Raw genomic sequence first — 18,215 nt, 5'->3', positions numbered from 1 at the left:
TCGGCGATGTCATTTACAAAATAGCCTCCAATACCCTACTCAATGAATTGGATGCAGTCTATCACAGTGCCATCCGTTTTGTCACCAAAGCCCCATATACTACCCACCACTGCGACCTGTACGCTCTCGTTGGCTGGCCCTCGCTTCATACTCATCGCCAAACCAACTGGCTCCAGGTCATCTACAAGTCCCTGCTAAGTAAAGTCCCCCCTTATCTCAGCTCGCTGGTCACCATAGCAGCACCCACCTGTAGCACGCGCTCCAGCAGGTATATCTCTCTGGTCACCTTTGCCTTTACCTCCCTTATCTCACCTCATTTGCTCACATTGTATATAGACTTATTTTTCTACTGTATTATTGACTGCATGCTTGTTTTACTCCATGTGTAACTCTGTGCTGCTGTATGTGTCGAACTGCTTTGCTTTATCTTGGCCAGGTCGCAATTGTAAATGAGAACTTGTTCTCAACTTGCATACATGGTTCAATAAAGGTGAAATAAAAATCAAATAAAAATTGTTATGGATGTCAAAATTAATGTCACTAGAAAACAGCTTCAGCAAATGCAACTGCAGCTACTTTTCTGTTATTCTGACTGCACTTTTTGATGTGACCATACGTTAGCCGTAGTTGGCTAGCTAGCAAGCAAGGGATGAGAACGTTGCCAGTCAGTATGGCAATGGAACATTTAGAAGGAACGACTGGGTCACGTCCATAGATACAGAACAAAAAGACTGAACGACTGTCGTGTCTTTAGCAACCCTAGATTTGTGTCGGGACTATATCTTGTGGAAGGATGAAATAGTATGAATAAATTAATCAAAATAAATGTTTTAATGAAAGTATATCAATCATTATTTGAATATGTTGGCAACCCGTTGTATAAAAGCAATAATGCCCTCGAAGCCGGTGTTTGGAGGATATATTGGCACGGTTTGCCAGCCCTCGACGAACAACACCCGTGGCAATACTGTATATCCTCCAAACACCAGCTTCTCGGGCATCATCACTTAAGTATCCCCTCCTCATAGAGAAAAGCACATGAGCTAATTATAATTCACAATGAAAGCAAAACAGTGAAATGCATCATTCCAACATTGCCTAAAATTTGGAAAAAGATACTAATGCTAATGAGACCAATATAACAATTGAGATGTACAAACTATGGCATAAGGGAACAATGAGTTGCTAATAGGCAAGCCGTAATTTCGATTAAGACATTAATGAGCGAGCTAAGGCAGACATATGACTATTTGTTCAGCACTTTCGAAACGGAAAGTGACAGAATTCAGAGCATAGTCCGTTCTTACAGTATTCTCCCTGTACACCAAGTCAGAACCGTGGAATAAATAACGGGGGCATATAAGCATATAAGCGAAAGCATACCATGCATTATCTGAGGACAGCGCCCCACACCAAAATAATTTTCCAAACCAGCACAGGCGTCACAAAATCCCAAATAGCGATAAAATAAATCACTTACCTTATGAAGATCTTCCTCTGTTTGCAATCCCAAGGGTCCCAGCTATACAACAACTGGTTGTTTTGTTCGATAAAGTCCTTCTTTATATCCCAAAAATGTCAGTTTATTTGGCGCGCTTGGTTCAGTAATCCACTCTTTCAACATGCATACAAACGAATCCAAGAAGTTACCAGTAAAGTTCATCCAAACAAGTCAAACGATGTTTCTAATTTATCCTCAGGTACTCTAATATCTAAATAAATGATCAAATTTAAGACAGAGAATAGTATGTTCAATAGGGATAATAAATAACGAAGAGTGCGCACCTCATTCATTAGACTACATTTCTAATGAGAGACACCTTGGAAAAACTTCAACTACTCGGTCATTTTTCAAAAAACAAGCCTGAAACCCCTTCTAAAGACTGTTGACATCTAGTGGAAGCCATAGGAACTGCAATCTGGGAGCTATTTATTTGTATATCCGATAGACAAGCATTGAAATGGACTGTGACCTCAAAAAAACTTTTTCCTCAGGTTTTCCTCAGGTTTTCGCCAGCCATATCAGTTATGTTATACTCACAGACATTATTGTAACAGTTTTAGAAACTTCATAGTGTTTTCTATCCAATGCTTCCAATTATATGCATATCTGGGCCTGAGTAACAGGCAGTTTACTTTGGGCACGTCATTCATCCGAACTGAATCCACTGCCCCCTAGCCCCAAGACGTTTAAAACCACCTCAGGGGATGACTTTTGAGTTCTGGGAAAAATCTAAGAAACTTACATTTTTTGCGTGTAGTTGCCCTTTAATTCAGTGTGCATGCCCTGCACTGTTGTTTGGTTAGCAGTGTTTTGTGTTTTGTGATGAGTTCGCAAATCAAATGCACGCTTGTGGTGCCACTGGACTGCAAAAAAAGGAGGAAGCTAACATTTATTTATTGTAATTAAAATTAATTTGTAGTAGTTAAGTGTTGAGTTAGATTCCATGGTTATTTCAAATAATTTCTGTGACAAAGAAATCTGCAAGGTAGGAGGCTCAGCTAAATAAAAAAAATCACCCTAAATACAGCCACGTCTCGTAGGAACGTCATGAGATTTGTAAATGAAAGAGAATATAATAATATGAATCAAATGGAGTTTCCCATCTCCCCATTTAGAGTATTTCTGGCGCAGCACAGACCTTATCCAGATGGTGAGACAGAGGCATTTCATAACAGATCTACTAACTTTCTTTGTTGTTACTTTTAAGGTAGGAACTAACATGCCCCACATCCAGCAGGCAGAGAGGCAAAAACCATTCGTCTGCCAGCTCATGGACAAGCCACACTATTCACAGCCCTGTGTAATGTCCAATGTAAATACGTTACTGGACATTTTGAAACGTATTGTATTTGTAGTGTAAAAAAAAAACTGTATGGTTTGAACATATCTTTCATGATTATTTGTTTTAGCTGTTATTGATCATTATCTAAGTGTTAAAACATTTGCATTTACATCATTCAGCCTTTATGGATGTATTATGAATGACCGAAGGTGTGTGACTTTAAAGTAAATACAGTGTCATGCGATATAGAGTCTTTATGGATGTGTTATGAATGACCGAAGGTGTCTCACTTCAAATGAAGTATTACAGGATACGGCATAGGGTCAATAAAGAGGTTATTAACGTTCTGCTAATTTATGAAGGTTCTCTCATGATCCACAGGTTACTGTAAGGTGTGGGCGGTATTTAAAAAGGTTGATGGACCCGCAAAGCTTTCATTTGTGTGTGTTTGTGTACTTAAGAACATGTAAGTCGGTTCCAGAAGAAAACCACTTTCATTTTACTTATATTGGCAGATATTGCGCACACAGCACATATAAATCTGGGATATCAACCATTTAATGTTGGCTTTAGTGGGAGTGACCATAGAATTATATCAGAGGGACCTTACTGAGTAAAGTATTTGTAATCAGGTTATGTCCTCTGCTAGCAGAAACGTTCCCCCTGGTCATCACTTGTTAACACAGCGTCAAAGTCATAATTATGTCAAAACCCTACCCATTTCCACAATTTATCTTCTTAAAATTGTAATTTAAACCTAATCCTGACTAACGAAGGCCAAGTTTGATGTGTTGGTCCACCAGACCGTCCGCGAGATTAGGAGTAATGTGACAAACATGACTTCACTTTAGAGCGCGTGCCATCCTTCAGCACAACATGTCACCCTTGATAAAGCACATGTTCCTATCATATTCGACAGAGTGGGTTATGTCACATTTGACATGGGTGATTATGTCACACAGTTATGCCACATTTATGAACCCTTTATAAAGCATGACATACTGTTATAGACGCTTTGTAACACACGTATGTAGTGCTTATGAAGGCTTTAGGAAGCCTTTACAAGCTGAACGCCATTTAAAGCGGGACTGCCTTGGACAACCTCGACTACACTACACGTTTGCATTCCCTGCTGTACAGGAACATTCTCAGCAACAAACGAGGGATCAAATTGAGATCCTACATCTGTATAATCTTCAAAAACTGTTCTATATAGCACCAAAATAGGTTCTGCTATGGTTACAAACCCCTATCTGGTACTATACTAGAACCATTATTTTTGAGTGTGTGGCTGTCTGACAGTGATGGATAGCCGATGATGAGTGACACGATGTGCTGTAGAAACCAACAGGGAGCATATGACTAGTGTTATCTATCGATCAGTTATATAGGAATCTGTCCGTCCTGAAGGACAGAAGCATACTGTATAGGTTATATAAAGTCATGTGACGTGTAATCCTTTATGATAGCCTGAAAGGCATATGTATAAGCAGCGTAGTGTCATTACTATATGTAAAAAAAAAAAAAAAAAGATAATGTGACGATTAAGCTAAATATGTCTTTACTTCAACCGTTATTATAACAATAGTGAAATTGTAACCATAGCTCAGTTGATATTAATAATACATCCATCTCCATTTCCCTTGGTAATCAGAAGCCAGACTGGAACATTATAATGTTCTTTGTCGAGACATATTTGTTCGACAAAAGCACTGTGATGTTTGGGGAGCAGAGTTAGAGTCTCATGAGGGAAACAGATTTGTATGTGTTTCTTTGAGCAACTCTATTCTTTGAACCCTTCTCCAAACCCAGGCTAGGGGACAGTTAAGCCACTGGAAAACAAATATGTCATTGGGTGTTTGTTGCCACCAGTGCAAACACTGGGAATAGTTCACTCCAGAGCAGGCTTTTGTTCTTCACGCGTTGCTGAAGTTTGGGTTTAACATAATTTAGTTTTGTCACTTTTTCTATTTCTTTTGCTTTCAATGAATATTAAAATACATTTTATGCAAATTGGCATAAGAACTGAATTTATCGTTTTACTCATAGATCCAAATTGCTATTCATTTAACGTGGTCATTAGCCTACATCTAGCTGCTTTATGAACCTTGTGACTGGAGCAGGTTGTGTGTTTATATGAAGCCTCAGCTACAATACAGCCTACATCTGTGTCTACGGGAGGGAGGTGAAGACAGACTAGCATACGGCTGCTGGACAGCTTCTAATGAATCGAATTATGTTTATAATCCATTTAAATCAAATGGGTAGTGGTGGTGGCAGGTCGGTATAAGCGATTCGTAGCTAGTTGTAGTAGCCCATTGTTTACTACGGTGTTCCATCATGTAGTAGCTTGATAATGCACAACAAATGATGTACTTTGGGAAAATGCTTGCATTCATTACATACCAGTCATGCATGTAATCTATTGAAAGCTAAATAGACCTCTAGTAATTAAAATCATTTGGTTTTGTTTCATTTGCGTTGCTTGACCTTGCTTGCTTTGTGGTTGGTCGCACTCCGTGCTCCAGTCTATTTCAATTGTAGAGAGAGCGAGGGAGAGAGAGAGAGATGTAGAGAGAGAGAGAGAGAGATGTTGAGAGAGAGAAATAGAGAGAGAGAGAGAAAGAGAGAGATGGGCGGGGGTGAGAGAAAGCAACATGGGGAGATGGAGAAGAGCTATTGTTTTCTTCCCCAAAACCTGTGTACAGAAACAGGTTTTTCGACCCTCAGATCAACGCTGACTTTTCATATTACATTAATATACAGGATGTCCTTTCAGGAGTGGTTTTCTGTGACAAGTGTATGACCTTTGAAAGTCACATGTCTACAAAACATAGAAAGAATAACATTAAAATTAAATTGGCGAGACGAGAAAGAGAGAGAGAGAGAGAGAGAGACAGAGACAGAAACATAGACAAAGAGAGTGACTTGTCCCTGGGAGTTTCTGTAACATTTCCCAGCATGGTCTCAGCTCACAACTGCCAGGTATAATCGTATTGTATTCAGTTTAGTTCTTGATATTTTCTCTACAATTGTTTTTACTGGAAAGATGACTACTGTAGAATACAGTTATGCGATGGTTAGTTACATATCTCAAGTGCATGCTAATTTTGGGAATACATTCTCAAAACGGCATATACTTCCCTGAACAGAAGAGATGGTTAGGAATCCATGAATTGTTTTTGCATCTCATGACTTGTGAAAACATGGTTGACTGGATTCTAAACTCATTCTAAACTGTGATACAAAGAGCATGATAAATAGCACATTTAAAACCATTAGTATACACTTCCTGTATCCAAACAGGTTTCTATGGTAAAGATACCAAAACACATTCCCCAAGATATTGTTCAGCTCTAGCGCTATTGGGTTTCTTCCTCTTGTTCTATGCAAATTATATTATCTTGTTGATGAATGAGTGTTTTTTTTTTGGTGTGGATTAGAATATTGTATTTTAAACAGCTTTATCCATTTATAGGCTTGTGGTCTTTACTCGGCTGTCCAAACAAATGCAAAGCTTCATTAACCTGATTTATTGTCTATAGGACTCAGGACAGAACACGTTCAGGAAAGATTGTGACTTATTATCTTAGGTGATTATGAGAATTGATCAAACTGCTGAGTGGCTAAAAGAAACAGTCAATCTTGATTTTCCCCCCAAGCGGTATACAACCTTTTTTATCAGTATTTTGTTGATGGGTTTTAGAAGTTCTATCTTCAGAAACTGAATTGATTGATTGTAAACGTAGAGGCTTAACCTCTGAATTGATTGTTTGGATGCTAAATCAGATTTGTTGAGTTATGTTATAGGGCTCCCTTGCAAAAGAGACCTTGGTCTCAATCGGGCTTCCTTCTAAAATAAAGGTCAAAAACGTTTAACCTCTTAAGCATTTACGGGATCGGTGTCCATATACCGGGATGGTTGTTGCTAACGTGCGCTAACGTGCGCTAATGTGACTAGAATGACGTTGTAAGTAACAGCAAACTTTCCAGGACATAGACATGTCTTATATGGACAGAAAGCTTCAATTATTGTTAATCTCACTGCACTGTCCAATTTACAATAGCTATTACAGTGAAAAAAGACTATGCTATTGTTTGAGGATAGTGCACAACAACAAACTTTTATCACGGCATCTGGTTTGATACATTCACCTCTGAAGGTAAGTAATGTACTTACATTCAGTAATCTTGCTCTGATTTGTCATCCTGAGGGTCCCAGAGATAAGATGTAGCATAGGTTTGTTTGATCAAATCCATTTTTATATTCAAATGTAGGAACTGGGTTCCACTGTACAGTTCGAACCCCTGCTGTCTCTAAACTAAATCAAACAATAGCTTCGCTCATTTGAACCAAACGGAAAGGGTTGGATACAGAAGAAGACAACAAATCAAATCAAATGATAATGATTACGTTTGCATACTGTATTTTGCTCATTTTATCGTGGGTGTACCGAAGCGCTTATGTTCCTAACACTAGTCTTAAAGCCATGATGTTGTGAGACAGAAATTTGCCCAGTGAACTTTTTACCCTTTGTTCTCTTTTAAAAAGTGACCCAGTCCCTTAATTCTTTCCACTATGATGGCCCTTCTGGCAGGCAGACACCTGATGGAGCTGTGGTCTGTTTGGTTGACACTTCCCAGCCTGTGGGGATAAACTCCACTGATTGGTTCACACTCTTCACACTCTAGGTTGACCCTCCCAAGCCTGCGGGACTAAACCCTTAACTCTGGGGATCATTAAATGTGTCTGGGAGTCTGCATAGAGAGTCTTAATAAGTCATCGATGACATAAACCGCCATGGCAGCTCTAATAGACTTTGCTGCAGGAGAGATCAGCAAGTTGCTCTGTCTCAACTTCATATTGTCAGATCACTGCATCGCTTTATTTGAGTTAGCATTAGGCTCTGTCTTGACTATCGCTATTAGAAATCCTCCCCTTTTTTGTTGTGCTTCAGTAGACTGAATTTCAACAGATACAACTGTATGAACCGCTTCCTGTTTTGGTCCCAGCGAGAAGAATGTTATACTGTCTTTAGAGAGTCTCCTCTTGAATGCTATTTTTTTTTAAACTATTAGTGTGTTTACTTTGACCTGTGAGAAATCTATTTTTGTTGGCTCTCTGTCTCTTCTGTAAAAATGTAATATGTCAAGCAGCCCACTTCAGAACACCGTACTGAACACACAGTCGTTTTCTGTCCTGACAATAACACAGTTGGCCATGTGGCTGGCGATCAAATCAAACAGCTTTATTGACAAAATACCTGAGAAAGATTGACAGACTTCTGTAAAAAAGAACTCACACAGCTGACTCCTCATCAAACTGTGGTAAATACAGGGCTGCTGGAGGCAACTCTTCTGGTTGATGCCTTGCAGCCATTTTGTGGAATAATACACAACATGACATATTTGCATTTTGGTAACCCAAAATAAATCGCAAATATTGTGCCGTATGTGACCTTATTTATCTTGATCCAGTATCTCTGATACGTATGGATTGGTTCCCTTACTCCCTCGATGCCACAGGTAAAGCTGAACAAAAACGGAAAATGCCAAAACAAAGATGAATTAGTCCTAAATATTGGTTTTTGTTTACAGGGAAGGCGTATCCCCCAGAGTTCTACTACGACACGTACAGTCCTCTGTGGCAGAACCGACCTACAGTCTACGGCTTCAAACTGCAGTGGACCCAGATGAATCCCAACGCCGTGGACCGCATTGTGGCCTACCGCCTCGGCATACGACAGGTAGGTGTGTGCGTGTGCATCCTAACCCTAACCCATGAATATAGAAAGGCCTTACATATGACAGAAAAGTAACATGATAGGAATATCAGAACAACCAGTCAGGGACATAGAGGCTCTGTAGATACTCCCAACCCATATTCTATGCATTGCTTGCTTGTTATTGTTCTCCTTGGACAGCTCCATCGGCCCAGTGGAGAGAGAGCACCATGTGTAGAAAGGAGTGGCAGCCATTGGTCCTGTTTACCTGCAGATGAAGGCTTCAGATGACAGGCAGTCAGCATTGATTTATGGTTGTCAATCTCTCTCTCCTTCCCACTACCACTGATCCCTCCTCTCTCTTTTTTTTCTGATCACAATTTCTTCTCTTTTTTATATTTGACTTTCACAACCTACAGAAATATAATGTAGAAACGTACGCTACTGTAGGTCTCTGCATGATTCTGTCTGTCTGTTGATGGTCTGAGAATGTTGATCATGGGAGTTTTGATCACATTAACCCCAACTATTACAGGGAAATATGCTGTAGTATTTGTTAGCTTTTATTGGTTAAGTGGAAGCTCTTATTCAGAGCCACTGCATTACAGGCGACAGTTAAGCCTTCTGAACTGACGTCCTCACATTGAGTGAGTCTAATACCGAGTCTAATAGCTGTAGTTATACTCTGTTTTTCCGATAAATTATATAATTCCATATTTGTTTCCTACTACACCCCTTCCGGGATTTACGCTTGAAAAACCCATTAAAACCGGGCTTGTTTCTGTACCTCAAGGATTTTTCTGTCAACAATTTCAGTCGGCTTGTTTGTTAATGAATTTGGTTGCATTCATGTGATTCGTTCATTCGCCGCGGGAGCCAATGGTACGCCGGCTTCCTGCTTGCCAGGCAGGCTGGTTTTCGAGAGCTTGCCAGGAAGACGCATTTACTCTCCCTTCGCTGGAATTCAACTGGTCCTTTTTACAATTTCACAGATTAATTCTGCGCTGGTGCTAAAATGGGCCGACAGTAATTCAGCAATCACATTAACATTATAATCTATTTTGCTGTTGTTTGGAGAGAAAAAGAAAAGGCAAGGAAATAGTCCCGCCTGTTTGCTCGCTTTTGTTTTTCATTTCCTACCTGGCAAGCAGAAAATCGTTGTTTGCGAGAATTCATTTTCCTTTACACTTTTTTTCCTCCCAAGGTAGTGGAGTGCATCTCAACTAGGCTGTGTGTCCCAGGCCTCCCTACCTGCTGTTGTCTTAGATACAGGAGGTATTATGCTTTAGGGGAGTTAAGAGGGGGCCCATCGGTAACATTTACCTTGAAGGTGAGCCTCTCCTTCATGTTTCATCTGCCAAGAAATGATTGAATCTTGACCCTTTTTCTTTTCCACTTTTCTTCCTTCGCAATGAGGACTCTGTTTTCATCGCTCTTTGCCATTGAGAGAGCGATGGAACATGAATGAGTAAGGAGGAGAGAGGGAACAAGAGAGAGAGAGGGAGAGTGAGAGGGAGGAAGGAGGAGGAGTGTTTCCCTCCTTCATAAATAAATAAATGTTTAGATACCCCCGGTAGGATGCTGGGAGGAGTGAGCTGAGACAGTGGTGCAGTAATGAAAGCGTTGGCACATGGACCGCTCCTCCACTCCTCTGCTCTATCTGCTATTTATAGCCATGAGCAGAGCAGCTAACACTACGCCTGTTCTGTTATGTTCCCCCTCCATTCCCACATAATCATTATCATTTCCCCTTCGCAGTTGCTTTTGAATTAATACTGAGGCCTAGTGGGTTTTATGCCTCTATAATGGCTCTCTGTTATTGTCTGGGGCCTGGTGTGAAAGACAGACGGACAGACAGGCGGACGGGTAGAACAGGCCGGTTGGGCCGAGGAAAGAGAGTGTGAGGCCCTAGTTGAAAGGAAGGAGCGTATAGGAGCGAGGAGAAGCACAGAGCAGGATCACGGCGCACCTTGGCAGTCATGGCTGTTGTCTGTCTGTGAGCTTCACTTCTGAACACTCTACTTCCATGTCAGCCCACTGCAAAGACAAGGCAGCCTTTCTTTCTACTCTCTGTCTCTCGCCTTCTGTTCCTCTCTCTTGTTCCACCCTTCTTCCCTCCTGAAGCATCCTCACGCTGCAATGACAGCCTTATCCTTTTTACTCTCTCTCTCTTTCTCTCTTTCTTTCCCTCCTTCTCTCCTTTGCTGCAATGAAGCAATGACAGCCTCTTCCTTCTTCCTCTTCTCTTTCTGTCTCTCTCGCTCTCTTGCGCCTCCTCCTCCTCAGTCAATTGATCTGTCAGTCAGTGTTGGATCAGTGAGCGGGGCGAGGAGCAGCACAGATCAATAGCAGCAGACTAATTACATGCAGCCAATCAATCTCTCTCTCTCTCTGTCTCACCCTCCCCCCTCTCTGTCTCTCTCTGTCTCCCCCTCCCCCTCTCTTTCTGTCTCTCTCTCTCTCTCTCCCTCCTCCTCTATCTAACTCTCTCGCTCCCTCTTCTCTCTCGTTCTCTCTCTCCTAATGTTGAAAGCCACTTTGATTAGTCCTGCGTTTCACTCTGCACCCGTCTCTTTGATCAACTTCTCTGGTTCTTAAAGGTACCATAAAAATCCCACAAACTGTTGCTGCAATCAAGTGAATTTAGATGTGATATGGCACTCTGCCTCTGTCTGACTCCCTGTGAAGAAACACTAGGAGTGAAAAGGTAATGAGTTACACGCAGAAAATGATAATTGCATCAAGTCAAACAAACAATAATGGGAGAATAAAACAGAAGTACCAAACCTAAAGAAGTTGAACAGAGACGCACTGTTGCAAATCACATTAAAATAGTAAAAGGCTTCTGTAATGAGCAATTATAGATTTAATTAACTATTTAAAAGACAATTCTGTTCCCTGATGGTGGAAAGATGGAGTCATCAGCTTCCATTTGTTCAGTCAGAGTTTGAGGCAAAGTGGTTCTGGAGCCAAGATTGGCATTTAAGGCCTCCATCTGCCCCGAACAGCATTGTACACACTTCATCATTCACGCACACACACATGCATGGATACTCGTATGCACTCATATTGTATGCACACACACACACATGGACACATCGGCATTCATGCACACACACACAGACACACTTCATCAAACTCATCTCCAAACCCTTGCAATTCATGCAAATTAGCAGAGGTGCCTTTTGGACTCTGTGGTACAGTGGAAATTAAAAGGGTTGGGGCAAACTGTTACAGCCTGTCTACAATTATAAATAACAGACAAAACCAGAGCTATTTACCTGTGAACCTAACTCTTAGTTGGTAATTACACAGCAGACTCACACTGGTTAATTACTTAATTGGCACTGGCCTACCAAACACACACCCACAAATGCACACACACACACACACACACACACACACACACACACACACACACACACACACACACACACACACACACACACACACACACACACACACACACACACACACACACACACACACACACACACACACACTGCACATCCTTACAAACTCATCCATTGCTTCTCTCTCTCCCTCTAGTCTCACTCTCCCTTCCTCTCTATCCTGGCAACACACATTCGCAATGGCATATGGTGACTATTTGTGATGCAGGAGCTGTTACCATTCTCTTTTCCAGGTCTCTGCTATCCTAACTGATCCTCTAGAAGAAAATACATCCTTCTTTTCCCTTATTCTCTCTCATGCTCAAGCCCTTTCATGGTTCCCAATGGATGTGGAATGCATCACTTGCCTCTTTGAATTCCACGCTGGTTCAAAGCCACATTGCCATTGTATCACCAGGTATGAATAGCAGTATCCGTGTGAGGATGACTTAAATTAGATCATCACCTGAAAGCGGGTTCACGGGAGAGCAACGTCTAAAGATGTGATGGAAAATTCTGTTTACGGTTAGTCTCTTTTAAGGCAGGGGCCCGGTCTGTGTGATGCGATGCATAGAGAAACATGTGGACCGTGGTTAGAGGGAAACTTCAAAGATGACCATGTTTGATAAGGTGCTGTTGATAAGGATGAGAAGGAAAACTCAAGGAGTCTTGAGAATGCATCACTACTGGTCATGCCCCCTTCCTTGTAGAGATGTGTAGACTACATTCATGACACGAGACTCATTCCAATCCAATCTGATTCAACCTGTGCTCACTTTTCTTCTCTGTGTATGAAGGCAACACTGGTTTGTGGGAGTCTCATAGTGTTCTTTACACTGTGTGTGTGTGTGTGTGTGTGTGTGTGTGTGTGTGTGTGTGTGTGTGTGTGTGTGTGTGTGTGTGTGTGTGTGTGTGTGTGTGTGTGTGTGTGTGTGTGTGTGTGTGTGTGTGTGTGTGTGTGTGTGTGTGTGTGTGATTCTAACTCTGTTGTCATGTGTCCTCCCGTCCAGACGGGGCTCCAGAGGTGGTGGGAGCAGGAGATCCCCGTGGATGGAACCATCACCAAGGGAGAGCTGAACACACACAACCTGACAGAGCTCATCAAGCCTGCGGCCTACGAGGTGCGCCTCACCCCCATCACACGCTTCGGGGAGGGGGACTCCACCATCAGGATCATCACCTACAGTGGTGAGTAGACCATTGGATTGGTATGTTTAGGGTTACAAATTCCTGTAATTTCCCCCAAATTCCAAGGATTTACAGATATCCTGGTTGGAGAATTCTGGAAATCCTGCTAATTTCTTAGACATTTTGGGAAAGATACTAGAATTTGATCTATTTGATTGGGAATGTAACAACCCCAAGCAGGTGTATATTGTATGAAAATGAGGAAAACTGTTCAATGTGAAGTGTGGATGAAGTCAGTGGTCTCCTACTCTGGAACTGAACTACAGCTACAAGGTAACATCCTTCATTAGGTATGTCTGTCATCCTGTGATGATCCTGTGATGATGTAGTCATGACAACTAGACCTCTGAACACAGCGGTTGAGGTTGTTAAGAGGTTGTTAAACCTGTCTAGGATCAGCGTGGCGCTAGCGGCACCCCCCCCCCCCCCCCCCCCACTGAAAAACCAGTGCCGCGAAATTCAAAAAAAATATTTTTTTTAAATATTTAACTTTCACACATTAAAGTCCAATACAGCTAATGAAAGACACAGATCTTGTGAATCCAGTCAACATTTCCGATTTTTAAAATGTTTTACAGGGAAGACACAATATGTAAAGATGTACATCTATTACCTAAAAACACATTAGCATAATCCACCATCTTTTATTTGTCCACCAACACCAGTAGCCATCACCAATTCGGCTAAACTAAGATATTTATAGCCCCTAACCAACAAAAAAACTCATTAGATGACAGTCTGATAACATATTTATGGTATGGGATAGGTTTTGTTAGAAAAAAGTGCATATTTCAGGTAGATGGCATAGTTTACAATTGCACCCACCATCACAAATGGACTAGAATAATTACAATGAGCAACGTGTTTACCTAACTACTAATCATCAAACATTTCGTAAAAATACACAGCATACACGAATCGAAAGACACAGATCCTGTGAATACAGACAATATTTCAGATTTTCTAAGTGTCTTACAGCGAAAACACAATAAATCGTTATATTAGCTTAGCACATAGCAATTAGCAGCCCAGCATTGATTCTAGCCAAAGTGAGCGATAAAAGTCAACATCGCCAAAAGATATTAATTTTTTCACTAACCTTCTCAGAATTCTTCCGATGACACTCCTGTAACATCACATTACAACATGCATATACAGTTTGATCGAAAATGTTTATATTTAGCCACCAAAATCATGGTTAGACAATGTGAAATGTAGACAAGCTGGTAAAGAAAAAGTCCTTGCGCCACTTAGACAGTGATCTACTCTTATACATAAATACTCATAAACGTGACTAAAAAATATAGGGTGGACAGGGATTGATAGACAATTTAATTCTTAATACAATTGCGTTATTACATTTTTTAATTTATCCTTACTTTTCAATACAGTTTGCGCCAAGCGAAGCTACGTCAAAAAACATGGCGTCCTAAGCCACTAAAATGTTTCGACAGAAACACGATTTATCATAATAAAAATGTCCTACCTTGAGCTGTTCTTCCATCAGTATCTTGGGCAAAGGATCCTTTCTTGGGAGAAATCGTCTTTTGGTGGAAAGCTGTCCTCTTGCCATGTGGAAATGTCAACTGCGTTCGGGATGAACTGAAAAGCGTGCCCAACTTTTCACATCGTTGCAAAAATAAATGTCCCAAAATCGCACTAAACGGATATAAATTGCTATAAAACGCTTTAAATTAACTACCTTATGATGTTTTTAACTCCTATAACGAGTGAAAAGATGACCGGAGAAATATAACAGGCTAAACTAACGCTTGGAACAGGTGCGCGCCGGTGTCCTCTAGGCTCATGACGCAGCTCCCAAAGAATGACTAGCTTCAGGGTTTTTTCATTTGTAGGGCCTGTGAACGCGCAATCGACCCCGTTGGAATCGTCATCACGTAAAGGCATCCAGGGGAAGACGTAAGAAGTGTCCGTATAGTCATAGCAACGACAGTGCCCTTTTAACTGACTTCAGAAGAGTGGCCAACATTTCTCAAATCTGACTCCATGTCAGGGAAATTGCTGTAGAATGGGCTCTGTTCCACTTAGAGACAAAATTTCAACTCCTATAGAAACTATAGACTGTTTTCTATCCAATAATAATAATAATATGCATATTGTACGATCAAGGATTTTGTGGGAAGCCGTTTAAAAAATTAGCCAAATTAGCATAAATAGTCTAAACAGCGCCCCCATCCCCAACAGGTTAACAACAGGAAGACGAGACAGGTTGCTAACAAACAGAGAGGTCAGTTGTCAGGGAAGATAGGCAATGATTATGATATTGACTAGATCATCCAGTGCCCTAATAGATAATAAAGTGCATACTTATTGATCTGACAAAATCATTTAGATTGTTGACAGCGAGTGAAGCTATCTATGCTAGCTTGGCTATCTATGCTAGCTAACGCAAAATAAAATGTTGACAGAAAAAAAAAGCTACAGGAGCTAGCTTAGCTATCTATGCTAGCTAACGCAAAATAAAATGTTGACAGAAAAATAAAAGCTACAGGAGCTAGCTTGGCTAGCATGCCAACCCAGAGAGCCAAAAACACATACAGTGTCTTTAGAAAGTATCCACTCAAGTCTTTGCACACCTGGATTGTACAATATTTGCCCATTATTCTTTTTTTAAATTCTTCAAGCTCTGTCAATTTGGTTGTTAATTATTGCTAGAAAGCCATTTTCAAGTCTTGCCCTAGATTTTCAAGACAATTTAAGTCAAAACTGTAAGTAGATAACCAGTGTAGACTCCAGTGTAGATATGGCCTTGTGTTTTAGGTTATTGTTTTGCTGAAAGGGGAATTTGTCTCCCAGTGTCTGTTGGAATGCAGACTGAACCAGGTTTTCCTCTAGGATTTTGCCTGTACTTAGTTGTATTCCGTTTCTATTTATGAAAAAACAATCCCTAGTCCTTGCCGATGACAAACATACCCATAACATGATACAGACACCATCATGATTGAAAATATGAAGAGTGGTACTCAGTGATGTGTTGGATTTGCCCCAAACATAACGCTTTTTATTCAGGACTAAAAGTTAATTTCTTTGACACATTTTTTGCAGTTTTACTTAAGTGCCTTGTTGCATGTTGTGGAATATTTTACTTTGCACATGCCTTCTTCTTTTCACTCTGTCATTGAGGTTAGTATTGTGGAGTAGCTACAATATTGTTGATTGAACCATCCTCAGTTTTCTCATCACAACTATTAAACTCTGTAAGTGTTTTAAAATCACCATTGGCCTCATGGTGAAATCCCTGAACAGTTTATTTCCTTTCCGGCAGCTGAGTTAGGAAGGACACCTGTATGTTTGTAGTGACTGGGTGTATTGATACACCATCTGAAGCCTAATTAATAACTTCACCATGCTCAAAGGGATATTCAGCATCTGCCTTTTTTATTTGTACATATCTACACTATATATACAAAAGTATGTGGACACCCTTTCAAACTAGTGAATTCGGCTATTTCAGCCACACCCGTTGCTGACAGGTGTATACAATCGAGCACACCGCCATGCAATCTCCATAGACAACATTGCCAGTAGAATGGCCTTACTTTCCACGTGGCACCGTCATAGGATGCCACCTTTCCAACAAGTCAGTTCGTCAAATTTCTGCCATGCTAGAGCTGTCCACGGTCAACTGAATGTGCTGTTATTGTTTTTATTTTTTATTTTACCTTTATGTAACTAGGCAGGTAAGTTAAGAACAAATTCTTATTTACAATGAGGGCCTACCAAAAGGCAAAAGGCCTAAAAATACATTAAATAAAAATATAGGACAAAACACACATCACGACAAGAGAGGCAACACAACACTACATCAAGAGAGACCTAAGACGACAACATATCATAGCAACAACACATGACAACACAGCATGGTAACAACACAACATGACAACAACATGGTAGCAACACAACATGGCAGCAGCACAAAACATGGTACAAACATTATTGGGCACAGACAACATCACAAAGGACAAGAAGGTAGAGACAACATTACATCACAGGACATCACAGTGTCCATGAGTCTTTGAATGAGGAGATTGAGGTAAAACTGTCTAGTTTGAGTGTTTGTTGCAGCTCGTTCTAGCTGCAGCGAAGTGAAAAGACGAGCGACCAAGGGATGTGTGTGCTTTGGGGACCTTTAACAGAATGTGATTGGCAGAATGGGTGTTGTATGTGGAGGATGAGGGCTGCAGTAAATATCTCAGATAAGGAGGAGTGAGGCCTCAGAGGGTTTTATAAATAAGCATCAATCAGTGGGTCTTATGACAGGTATACAGATGACCAGTTTACAGAAGAGTATAGATTGCAGTGATGTGTCCTATAAGGAGCATTGGTGGTGGCCAAATGGTAAAGAACAGCTAGATGCTCAAGAGCACCCTTACCTGCTGATCTATACATTTAGTCTCTGTAACCTAGCATGGGTAGGATGGTCATCTGAATCAGGGTTAGTTTAGTAGCTGGGGTGAAAGAGGAGCGATTAAGATAGAGGAAACCAAGTCTAGATTGAACTTTAGCCTGCAGCTTTGATATGTGCTGAGAGAAGGATAGTGTACCATCTAGCCATACTCCCAAGTACTTGTATAAGGTGACTACTTTAAGTTCTAAACCCTCAGAGGTAGTATTCACACCTGTGGGGAGAGGAACATTCTTCCTACCAAACCACATGACTTTTGTTTTGGAGGTGTTCAGAACAAGGTTAAGGGTAGAGAAAGCTTGTTGGACACTCAGAAAGCTTTGTTGTAGAGCGTTTAACACCAAATCCAGGGAGGGGCCAGCTGAGTATAAGACTGTATCATCTGTATATAAATGGATGTGAGAGCATCCTACTGCCTGAGCTGTTGTTGATGTAAATTGTGAAGAGCATGGGGCCTAGGATCATGCCTTGGGGTACACCCTTGGTGACAGAAAGTGGCTGAGACAGCAGATGTTCTGACATTATACAGTGCACGCTTTGAGAGAGGTAGTTAGCAAACCAGGCCAAAGACCTCTCAGTGACACCAATACTCCTTAGCCAGTCCACAAGAATGGAATGGTCTACCATATCAAAAGCTTTGGCCAAGTCCATAAAAATAGTAGCACAACATTGCATAGAATCAAGGAGAATGGCGACATTT

At 41.0% G+C, this 18,215-nt stretch overlaps 1 protein-coding gene across 5 annotated transcripts in view; it reads left to right on the top strand.

Annotated features, from left to right (window-relative positions):
* The window catches only part of LOC129817225 (MAM domain-containing glycosylphosphatidylinositol anchor protein 2-like), a 341,866-nt gene that overhangs the window by 261,512 nt on the left and 62,139 nt on the right, over nt 1-18,215 (top strand). For all 5 annotated transcript variants that reach the window (XM_055872257.1, XM_055872256.1, XM_055872255.1 and 2 more), the window contains exons 11-12: nt 8,385-8,533; nt 12,912-13,089. In XM_055872257.1, coding sequence (XP_055728232.1) covers nt 8,385-8,533; nt 12,912-13,089 — 327 coding nt within the window. The remainder of the gene's footprint in view (nt 1-8,384; nt 8,534-12,911; nt 13,090-18,215) is intronic.

Source organism: Salvelinus fontinalis, chromosome 20, assembly GCF_029448725.1.
Source record: "Salvelinus fontinalis isolate EN_2023a chromosome 20, ASM2944872v1, whole genome shotgun sequence".
NCBI lineage: Eukaryota > Metazoa > Chordata > Actinopteri > Salmoniformes > Salmonidae > Salvelinus > Salvelinus fontinalis.
This window is presented reverse-complemented; position numbering and strand designations above follow the sequence as displayed.